The 11,704-nt window shown below is 54.7% G+C and overlaps 1 protein-coding gene across 1 annotated transcript; it reads right to left on the bottom strand.

The window, feature by feature from the left end:
* Positions 1–788: 788 nt before the first annotated feature.
* LOC307104939 (HLA class II histocompatibility antigen, DR beta 5 chain-like) lies at positions 789–11,357 on the bottom strand (the record flags this gene model as incomplete). Its single annotated transcript, XM_079780228.1, has 6 exons — positions 789–1,052; positions 1,324–1,347; positions 1,774–1,884; positions 2,523–2,804; positions 5,135–5,401; positions 11,258–11,357. The coding sequence occupies 6 exons, from the start codon at positions 11,355–11,357 to the stop codon at positions 1,039–1,041; spliced, it is 798 nt and encodes a 265-aa protein (XP_079636354.1). The 3' UTR covers positions 789–1,038.
* Positions 11,358–11,704: the final 347 nt, after the last annotated feature.

The following is an 11,704-nucleotide window of genomic DNA, read 5'->3' as shown; positions in this document are numbered from 1 at the left end:
GATCAGCCACTGTGCCTGAGGCTGGTGGTGCTGTGGGGACATCCAGGAGGCTGGTGGTGCTGTTGGGATCATGCCAGCAGCACTGGTCTGTTGGTGCCTGGCCCATTTTTGGAGATTGGACATGTAGGACGACTGAGGGAGTGAGTGGCTGTTGACAGGCTGGTGGGCCACTGGGACTGGTCTGTCAGCTGAGCAGCACTCCCGCTGTGGGAACACACTGGCCACCAGGGTGAAGCTCCAGAATTGAGTGTCTGCTGCCTGGTGTTCAATGCGTGTCATAATGACCGGTTGACCCATCATTCCGGTCATTCAGGCGTAATGGACGCTTAGGCTTTTATATATATAGACTAGAGTCCCGGTGCACAAAATTTGTGCACAGGGGAAGGGGGGTTCCTCAGCCAGGCCTGCACCCTCTTCAATCCGGGACTCCACAGGGATGGGGCCTAAACTGGCAGTCAGACATCCCTCTCGCAATCCGGGACCTCTGGCTTCTAACACTTGCTGCCTCCTGGCCTGATTGCCATCTAATCTCTTCCCCTGCCTAATGGTCCTCAACTGCCCTCCCCTGATAGCCTGATGGCCCCAAACTGCCCTCCCCTGCCAGCCTGATGGCCCTCAACTGCCCTCCCCTGACAGCCTGATCACTCCTAACTGCCTTTGCCTCTGGCTCCACCACCGTGGCTTTGTCCAGAAGGAAATTGGATGTTCAGAAGATGTCTGGACACTCAGTATAATTAGCATATTACCATTTTATTAGTATAGATGTGGGCAGAGGTGAGCTAAGGTGCACAGCAGATGGCGAGGGTTGAACACAAAGGGACGGGGAGGGATGGAGCTAAGGCTCTGTAGTCAACACTGGGGCCTCCAGGTCCAGGGCGGGGAGGAACCAGCAGGGAGGAGCTGCTGCGGGTCAGGAGCCAGGACCCCCCAAAGCCCGAGGCGGCTCTCCTTGTGGAGTGAGAGCCCAGTAGGAAACCTCTTCAGGCTGCCAAGGGGCCTGACAGAAGGGTCTTTCCTGCCCGTGTCCCCATGGCCGCCTCAGCTCAGGAGCCCTGCAGACAGAGGACAGTGCAGTTCCCAGGCCCGGCCAGCAGGGGCGCTGCCCTCCCAGCCTCCTGCTGTGGCTCCCACATGAGAGGAAAGGCTCTGAGGCCACAGGAGACAGAGCTGCTTTAGAGCTGCCTCTCCCCAGCGGGAGGAGGCTCTGCGTGTGGGCGGGGCCAGAGCCACCCCAGGCTCCCCCTCTGTCCCCTGGCTCCTCCCCTGCACCTTCTATTCTAGGGAAACCCAATGCGCCCCTAAGAGAGGATTAAAGGGCATTACCTGTGGGCTGAAGTCCAGAGTGTCCTGGGAAGAGAAGGAAGATGCCGCTTAAAGATAGGAAGGTCAGTGTGACCCAAACACGGGGTCCCCGCCCAGGCCACCTGAGCTTCTCTAGCAGCACCCCACCCGCTGACACAGAGCAGAGAAGAGCAGAAGCTGAGAGCAGGGGCCCCGAAGCCGTCACATCCAGTGTCATCAGTGACCGCAGGGCCTGCTCCTCCATGTGCCCAGGATCTGCACCCAAATCCCGTGCGTGTTACCCTGTCTCTAACCCACAGCCATGGCTCCTCATGTCTCCGCCTAAGAACCGGGAGCTGGAGATTCTGCGTTTCCAGGACACGGGAGACCCACAGGGAAAGAGAGGCCTCTACGGCGTTGCCAACCCAGAGCTCACCCAGCAAAGCCCCGTCCCCCGCCGTCTCGGGGCCTCGCTGCCCGCGGGCTCCTCACCTTTCCGCGCCCTGAAGGAGACGAGCAGCCCCGCCCCGAGGAAGAGCAGCCCCAGCACGAAGCCCCCGGCTCCACTCAGCACCTTGCTCTGTGCGGATCCGGACTGGGCCCCTGGAGGAGAGGCTGTGTCAGTGGGTTCAGCCCAAGGCACCTTCTCTAGTGGAGACCCTGGGATGGAGAGCTGGGGGGGGGTGGGGGGTGCCCTAGAGGAAGCAGAAGAATAGCCATTTCCGGAAAGAGACTGAGGCCACACTGAGCAGGTAGAGGCCCAGGCACTGGCCTCAGGTGCCCTCACCCCCGACCCAAGGCCTCTGCTTCGGCCTCTGAGGGCTGCGGAGCCCGGGGCTCGGGGACCCTGGGTACGTGGCCCGGGTGACAGAGCCGCAGACACAGAGCAGACGGGGCTCTCCCGCGGCAGGAGGGTCCCCACGCTGTGGAGGAGGCGCCTCCTCCCGGGTCACAGTGGGCAGCTCAGCGCAGGCAGGAGCACCGCCCAGCCCACAGGGGACGGGGCCAGGCCCAGGGGCACATGAGGGAGAGGGTGGGAGACTGACCGCAGGGCAGGAATGGCGCCCCCAGGGCTGTGGGGTCCACAGGAGCGATCGCAGGGCTGCCCTGTGGCCTGTGCTGAGGGAGAGACCCCAGCAAAGGAAAACGGGGTGTGGGGAGAGGGACCCTGGCCCTCAGGGACCAGCAAAGGCCCCTGTGTGTGTGGGGGGGGCGGGCGCGGAGGTCAGAAGGCGTCTCACTCCATTCCACGGTGACGGGGCTGGAGCTGCTGGGGTGCTGCACTTGGCAGGTGTAGACCTCCCCGCTCCGGGGCACTGTTTCCAGCATCACCAGCATCTGGAAGGTCCAGTCCCCGTTCCGGATCAGGCCCGTGGACACCACCCCGGCCTGCTCTTCCCGGCCATCCCGCAGCCAGCGGACCTCGATGTGGCCCGGGTAGAAGCCGTTCACGGAGCAGACCAGGAGGTTGTGGTGCTGCAGGCGCTGGGTCTTGGCCGGGAACACGGTCACTGTGGGCGCAGCTGGGACAGAGAAGGCGGAGGGAGACGTGAGCAGACAGGCAGCCCCTGGCTGCTCCCTTTCGGCCTCGTCTCCGGCCCCAGCTCCCGGCCCCGGACAGGCCCCCCTCAAACCGCCCTGTGGCCCCGCAGGAGGTAGTGCCATGGACCTTGAATCTCCTCCTCCAGCCCGGGCCACTGGTTTGGAGAGACGGTGAGGACATTTAGGGGATTTTTCACTTGAAACAGTTCCTCATTGTTGAATGGAAGTGTTTACAGATCTGTGCAAGGCACAGAGTGTGTGCTTTAGAGTGTGATTCTGGAGCATGGCTGCCTGGTCACATCCAGGCTCTGCCTCTTCCTGGGGATCCTGGGAGATCCTCCTGCTCAGCTTCTCCCCTACAAGGGGGTGATAATACTAACTCACCGCTTAGTGACACATGGGGATCAATGGGCCTAAAATATGCACAACAGTGGCTGGAACGGAGCCATCACTATATGTCAGCTGTTTATTATATAGTAGAGGCCCGGTGCATGAAAGTCATGCACTCAGGGGGGTTCCTCAGCCCCACTGTGCCCTCTCACAGTCCGGGAGCCCTCAGGGGATGTGGGAGCGGGCCTAAGCTGTCAGTCCGATATCGTTAGCGCTGCTGTGGATGAAGGAAAGGCTACCGTCACCGCTGCCGCACTCACCAGCCAGGAGCCTAGCTTCTGGTGCACAGAACACCAGTGGGCAACTCCTGTTGATCCTCTGCCCCCTGGTGGTCAGTGCACACCATAAAGAGAGGTTGTTCTGCCGTTTGGTTGATTTGCACATTAGCCTTTTATTATATAGGCAGGAGAGAGAATGTAAGGAAAGCAGAGGGAGAAGCTGGGGACCGGCATAGGGAAGATGGGACTCAGGGTGTGAAGTCCTGGGAATGCAGTCACACCTGGAACACAGAGATGGTTCCCCTGGAAGCAGGAAGAGGGGGATTCCCCAGCTCCGGGGCTGAGTCCTGGGGGAGAGGGAGGAGCAGGCTCACCCATTATACCACTTATAGTGACGCTCACTGATCCACCCGCTCCTTCTCACAGAAGCCGATCTGTTATTGGGATTGTTGTCGTTTTATAATTGTCCCTCTTTTCAATCTGACATTTGAGCTCAGGGCAGGGGCTGGGACTCATTGACATGTGTCCTTCCTGCCTGAGACCAGGCCCAATAAATACAGATTTGGAGGAGGAAGATGAGGATGAGGATGAGGAGGAGGAGGACGACGAACAGCTGGGGCCAAAAGGGTAGATGTAAGGTTGATGGTAAATCATTGCTAGCAACTTCTGAGTGCATTTCATTACCTTAAAGATGTTTAAATTCCTAACATGGAAGAAATAAAGCAGAATCAAAACACGAGCCAGGAGCTGGAGAAAATGCTGAATCCATGTCAGCAAAGTGTCCCTCTGGCTGCCTAGAGAACCTGGAAAATCACCGAGAAAAGGCCCGGACCCCAGGGATGACGGACAATAGGCCATTCCTAGAGCAGGACAGCCATTAGCCAACGCACATGTCAAAAATGTTCAAGAACCTTAGAAATCAGCCCTAACTGGTTTGGCTCAGTGGATAGAGCATCAGCCTGTGGACTCAAGGGTCCCAGGTTCGATTCCGGTCAAGGGCATGTACCTTGGTTGCGGGCATACCCCCAGTGGGGGTTGTGCAGGAGGCAGCTGGTTGATGTTTCTCTCTCATCGATGTTTCTAACTCTCTCTCCCTCTCCCTTCCTCTCTGTAAAAAAAATCAATAAAATATATTTAAAAAAAAAAAAAAGAACCTTAGAAATCAAAGAAGGATGAATTAGAAATAAAGAACAAATTTTCAACTGAGATTTGGCAGTAATATAAAAAGATTAACAAAATAAGAATGTGAGGTAAACTGTCACAACTCTAAAAAGTTAGTGTGCGATTACTTAAATACTATTAGCACTGCATACATGTAACATCAGTGTGTGAAGTAACAGAATTACAATGTGGAACCTGGCTCCCATCACCCCCTCTGTACACACAGGTCCGCCCCTCACACCCAGCCTGACCCTCTGCCAGGGAAAGGCTTGGGCACCAAGCACCCCTATTCCGGGGCTCGGGGTGAGGGGGGAGTTTGGCCAAGGCAGACCGACTCTCCCCCTCACACTTCACACCTCCCCTCTGCTCCCCAAACTCTCCCCTGACTGGGCTTGGCTGGGCACCCCGAAAACGCCCCTACACAGGACAGGACCTCAGGGTCCCCACAGCCGCCCTCAGGCCCCTCAGGGTGCTCCTCACAGCCCTGGGTGCGCACCCCGCCCTCCAGGCCACCACTCCCCCCTCTCCCGCCCCGCGCTCACTTTGCCGATGCACCAGGTATCCCTCAGACACCTCGTAGTTGTATCTGCATCTGTCCACCGCGGCCCGCATCTGCTCCAGGAAGTCCTTCTGGCTGTTCCAGTACTTCTCGTCCGGCCGCCCCAGCTCGCTCACCGCGCGGAACTCCCCCACGTCGCTGTCGAAGCGCACATCCTCCTGCCCGTTGTAGATGTCTCTGTACAGGAACCGCACCCGCTCCGTCCCGTTGGAGAACTGACACTCGCCCTTCCCCAGAATCAGGAAATGCGCTGCGGGGACAGGAGGGACCCGTCACGCGGGTGAGAGAAGATGGCGCCGCCGCCCAGTGCGGGGAGCCCAGGTGGTGGGGACACAGGACCCCGGCACCCCACTGCCAGCACCCGGGGCCCCCTCTTCTGGGGCTGGAGGGAGGCCGCAGGCAGGGAGACCCCTGGGACCCTCAGCCCCTGGGGACCCACTGGGCTTCCCGCGGGGCTCCGGGCTCCAGGCTGGGCCAGGACCTGTGCCATCACCGCCTCCTCCTAGACACCCCTCCTCCCCACAGCCTTTCCCGTTCCCACACCCCCTCCTCCTGTCACCCCTGGGCAGGGGACCTCGTGCCAGGCCCAGCTGCCCCGGGACCCAGGCAGGAAACCGGGCATCGCCCTCCGCCCTGAGCTCAGAATTCACAAAGTGGGGGCACAGCCAACCACAGGCGTTCACACAGGAGGGAGGTGTCAGGAAAGGGGGTCTGGAGCAGGGACAGCAGGACCCCAGTCCCATCAGGGCGGGGCCAGTGGCCTGAGTGACAGGATGTGGCCTGAAGGTTGTGTGTGTGGGGGGGGGGGGGAGGGGGGGAGGCACATTTCAGGGGAAGGCACTGCCACCCGCAAAGCCCGAGGGAACCCATGGCCTCCTGGGAACCAGAGACCCGGCTCTGAGCCCAGACAGTGGGAGGGAGGGGACAGAGCCTGGAGGAGTCGGGGTGCCGGGAGCCTGGGAGTGAGTGAGGGGGGCCTTCTGCTCCATGTAACAGAGAGTACTGACGAGTTCAGGGGTTACACCCCAATCCCAATAGGGCGCCAGCTCTTTCCTGCATGTCCAACCCAGGAGGCGCAGAGACCCAGAGCACAGCTGTGGAGAAGCCAGGTGATGATGGAGCTCTGACCCCCTCGCGGGTGTGGGGAGAGTCCCTGCAGGAATGTGAGGCCCTTCCTGAGAACAGGGCTCCCCGCGACGCGTGACTCATAAGGAGAGACGTGGATGGTCAGCAGAGATGCAGTGATAGGACTCATGACGCTTTGACAAACATCGCAAAAGGCAAATAAGAAGGAAGGTTTTAAACCTCAAGTGACTGAATGGATTCAACAAGAAAGTGGTGGATTTGTACAACTGTCTGGTGTTGTTTGTTTGTTTGTTTGTTTGTTTAAAGGGCTGGCGGGGCCCGTGGGTCTTGAATCACCCTGGAAAGCAAGAGTAGACTGTCTGGTGTTTGGCCGTTTGTTTTATTTGGTAATGAAATGAGCTAAAGTAAACCATGAAGAGCTGCACTGGAAGGTCCGTGTGTATAAAGGTGAGTTTAGAATTTTCAGAAACAGCCGGTGTCCAGCAGTGTCCTCCACCTCAGCACTATGGACCTTTGGACCAGATGATTCTGTGTGGGTGGGGCGGGTGCTCTGTGCACAGTGGGCTGCACACGGCATCCCACCAGTTGTCAGAAAAACCCCGTGTGACCACCAAACACGGCTTTAAATGGGGCAGATGTCCCCGGGGTGGGGAGGGGGTGGGTGGGGAACCTTCACAGGGTGAGCTCTGCTGGTGTGAACCGTCTGAGAAATCTGGGGTGAAAGCCACTGTTGATCACACAGCAGCTGGGAATGACATGGGAAGTTCTACCAATGTCTCTGCAAAGGCGTGGTCTATATGGAATTTACATATTTGAGGAATCTGGTCCCAGTGGAGAGTAATTTTTTTTTTTTAGCAAAATAAATTTGTTCAGGACCAAGACCTACCTGCTTCTTTGCCTTGCTACCCAATCACCAGTCATGTCATTTATCCTCCACATCGTCTTCTTTCTTAATCTCCCGGCCACTGGCCCACAGCTTGTCTACAGCAGAAGCTACAGCCACGGCCATTTGGTTCCCATTCAAAGTCCCAACTAATCCATGTTCTAACTGCCTCCTGCTCCCAATGATACCAGGAGGCACCAGGTTACCAGCCTTGGCCGGAGGTGGACTCTCATTTCTATGGGCAGGTCCCTCAGGAGGGGAGCAGCTAAGAGGACACCCTCACACAGACAGGTTACAAAGAGGAGCAGGTCCAGCTTTACATGGAGACCTTCACGTGGAAATGGTGGCAGAGGGGAGGGCACTCTGGTCAGACTGGGTCTGTCTAACTTTTCACAAATTCTCTAGCACCTTCCTGACACGTGAGAAGGTTGAAAAATAAACATGTGTGAGCTGCTGTTCACTGTAGCCTGTGTGGTTAGCACTATCAGGCCATGCTCAGGGGCCCAACTGAAAGGCCGCCCAATAAAGCAAATACAAATACACGATTCCCAGTTACGTTTGGATTTCAGTTAAGTAATTGCTGTTTCTCTGAAATTCAGCTTAAATCGGCATCCTCTATTTCCTCTCACAACACAAGCCCACCCGCTGATGGAATCTGAGGCTTGGAGTGCACTTAAACTTCTCTGTGTTCCTCACGTGCTCACAGCCTAGAGTGAGCCCATATGGAAGTTTTCAAGTTATAATGCAAAATGGATGTAAATTCCTCCTGTATATTGGAACTACCAGTCCTTGCACCTGCTTCCCCCAGCCCTGAGACACACGCTGGCACATGGGATCATCAGAAATCTCAGCAGCAAGTCAGACCCAGCCAAGCCACTGCTCACAGGGAGGTAGAAGCCCAGCTCTAGAATTAGGATCTAAATGAGAACATTAGCTCTTCCACTGGGTCAGATTGTAACACCCATGGGCCTTGTTCTTTATCTCTAAAATAGATTTAATGATACTGTATCACAGGATATTGTAAGTGTGGAATTACATAATGATCCTTCCTAGTGCTGATCATATAAGCACTAAATAAACATCTTGCTCACAAGATCTTTCTATTTCTTAACTTCCTAGAGCAGTGGTCGGCAAACTGCGGCTCGCAAGCCACATGCGGCTCTTTGGCCCCTTGAGTTTTTAGCAAAGGCCAGCTTAGGAATACCCTAATTAAGTTAATAACAATATACCTACCTATATAGTTTAAGTTTAAAAAATTTGGCTCTCAAAAGAAATGTCAATCGTTGTACTGTTGATATTTGGCTCTGTTGACTAATGAGTTTGCCGACCACTATCTAGAGCAAATAATGACTTCATCACCATTCGTCAATTGTCTTTAATCAATTTTATCACTAAATGTAATTTTGAACACAAGGACAGAAACATTGGTCTCTGTATATAATGGGATGTACATGCACCTAATATGAAAGGACTATGCTGACTTAGAAGAGAGAACTTTCTAGATACTGAGACCTAGACTATGTCACCTGGTTCCACAACTAACCTTGTGACTCTGGGTCAGTTGCTTAAACTCTCTGGATCAGCGTCCATGGTCATTACATCTGTAATTGCTGCAGGTAAGACGGGATGGTTATGAGAGTCACACACTCACATGGAGGCCTGGTGCATAGTAACTGCCCGATGTGACTGCTCCACGCCGGAGGGACCAGATTTGTCTTGTCGATGACTCCACCTCATCACCGGGTGGTGACTGTCTGCTCTGGGTCACTGATAAACAGTGGCTGTGGAACTGGTGGCTTTCATAACCAGTCACCTCTGCCTTCAAGGTCACTGCAGTGGCTCCTTGCTGATGACTGAGCATCTCTGGTTCTTGCGACCTCCAGCTTCCCTTCAGGCTCCTTTGTTCTTATGCTTTAGGTCCACTGACCCCCTGAGCCCAGCGCACAGTCTCCCTGAGGTCGCTGCTCAGAGTCACTGTGATCATCCCTCACGTCTTCAGCTTCCGTCCTCTCTTCAAACATTCCAATCAGGTTCTGTCTCATACACTCCACTGACTGCGACCGTCACGTCCACCAAACCCAGTGCTCACACATCTCTACAGGTTCTCACTTCCCTGCATCCTAGCAGGTCTCCCCACACCTGGCCCCACTCCCACCTTCTGGAAAAATCTACTCCCCTCACTGCCCTGCATCACCTTCTCTCGGTTTACCTCAACACACTGCACCCCTTCTCAGTCTCCTCTGCTCTCATTGGCCCTTGGTCCTCTGGGCTCGGCCCTTGACATGTTCTTGTTCTTGTTCTCTCTCTCTCTCTCTCTCTCTCTCTCTCTCTCTCTCTCTCTTTCTCTCTCTCTCTCTCTCTCTCTCTCATCTTGTCCACTTCCCTGGAGTTTATCACAGCACATGTGTGAATGACACATACACCCCCTGTCCTGGCCAGCCCTGAACACGAGGCTCCTGTATTCAACTGACCTCTTGACAGCTCCACACAAATGTCAAAAAATAATTTCAGAGTTACAGAAAACCTTTATTACTCACCACCCCCTTCAAATTACTTCTTACACAGTCTTTCCTTTCTCAATACACAGCTCCACCAAGTGTAATAATGAAATTATCTATATATATAAAAGTCTTAATGACTATTACAACTGAACAATAAGAATAACTGCAATAACCAGTCAACCAGTCACTATGATGAGCACTGACCACCAGGGAGCAGATGCTCAACCCAGGAGCTGCCCCCTGGTGGTCAGTGCACTCCCACAACCAGCATCCCAAGGCCAGTTAACCTCTTGTGCTCCTTCCCCCGGTTCAGCAGGCCCCGTCAGGCAGCTGGCAGACAGCAGGCGCTGGACAGCCCGGCCCAAATTGGGACTGGGCAAGACAGCTCTGATAGGCCCTGATTGCTGGCCAGTCCTGTGTACGAATTTCATGCACCAGGCCTCGAGTTCAAGATAAAATCCTTAGGGATTTTTACTCCTCCCCCATTTAATTAATTAACAAGTCATAGAAATATCTACCCCAGATTTGCTCACTTCCCCTTCCCCGCTGCCTTTGCCACACACTCTAACTGAAGCCCAAGCACGTCACCTGGACTCCTCCATACTCCTCAAGGCCCCGGCTCCTCTTGTGAACCCTGCAGTCCAACCTCCACTGGAAGCAGGGATTATTGCTTTTAATAAACATACATGGACTCTCCTTGTCACCCTCCAGCAGCTCACATGTCTCTTCAGATAAAATTCACACTTCTTACCCGCCACCAGGGCCCAATATGATGTGTCTCCCGTCTTCTCCAGCCTCTTCCTATGTCAGTGTCACTCCCCAACTTGCTCCTGTGCTGCAGCCACGCTAGCCTTCTTCCTGCCCCTTAAACACGGCAAACCCGTGCCCACACTGTGGCCTTTCCCTGTTCCTCTCCCTGGGACACTTGTCCCCTAGATCTTCACACGGTGGTTTCTCGCATCAGCCAGGTCTCAAATGTCTCTACATGTCACTTCCTCAGGGAGAGCTTCCTAACCACTTGAAGTGACATCAGATGAATCATGCTCTCTGTCCCATAACCCTGGGTTTATTTGTGTGTTTTTTTCAGAGAAATTATTGCTCTGAATTTTTTCTTTCTTAAGGGGTTCAGGGAGAAAGGAAAGGAGGTGGTGGGGAGCCCCCTTGATACATCTCACATAGTAGGGAGAGGCACCAGCATCACAGATTCTGCTGAGGACAGAGCACAGGATCCTCAAAGAGAGATCCTCCAATTCCTTTTGGTTTCCATAAAATGTCAGAGAAACTTTCCTTTGGGGATAACTCAATGCAATAAATGGAGCACTGGGTGGAATTAGTCTGAGATCATTATTTCTCAATCCTCTCAAGACCCCGATGGAATGGGACACAGGCTGTGGCGGGGGCGTTTACTGGAGGCGAGTTGAGAAGAAACAGCTGTGATACAAGGAGGCCCTTGCACATCTTGTAGTGGCGAGCACCCGCCCCTTTTGTGGTGGAAAGAATCGGGGTCCATGTGATAAAGGTAGGTGGCCACTGAAGAAAATGCCACCATTTCCTAATGGACATGGCCTGGACACGGTGACAAAGCTCATTTCCTTTCTTCCTCACCCACAACAGCTCACCCCCAAGGAGCACCTACCTGGTGTGTCCCTGGCCCGAGCCAGGGGAGGGCTCAGAGCCATCAGCATCACCGTCAGAGCGGCCATCCAGGAGCCTCCGGGGAACCGCACACACACCATGCTGGAGCTCAGAGAGGACAGGGGCAGGAGCAGGCCAGACTCACTCAGGGAGGGCTGTGACCCTTCTCCACCCACAACCCCAATAACACCAACTAGGGAACTCATTCTTTGTCTCTGGATGGGTCATCTCAGTACTGAGAACCAATCAGCATCAGAGGTGAATAGCATCATCAGTTGCTGGTCAGAGATGCAGTAGGAAGGTCCTCTTCTGATACTTAGAATTTCCTGCATTAAAAGCATTGCTTTGATTGAGGGCTTTAAAGGTTTGGTCTGGTTGTGTCAGAAACACTGTGCTGGGCCCTATGGTGAGGCAGCTCTGCGCTGGTCAGTGATGAGCACACAAAGTG

The sequence above is a fragment of the Cnephaeus nilssonii genome (genome assembly GCF_951640355.1).
Source record: "Cnephaeus nilssonii genome assembly, chromosome: 9".
NCBI classification, from domain to species: Eukaryota; Metazoa; Chordata; class Mammalia; order Chiroptera; family Vespertilionidae; genus Cnephaeus; species Cnephaeus nilssonii.
Note: the sequence above shows the minus strand (reverse complement) of the source record. Positions and strands in the feature narration are given on the sequence as shown.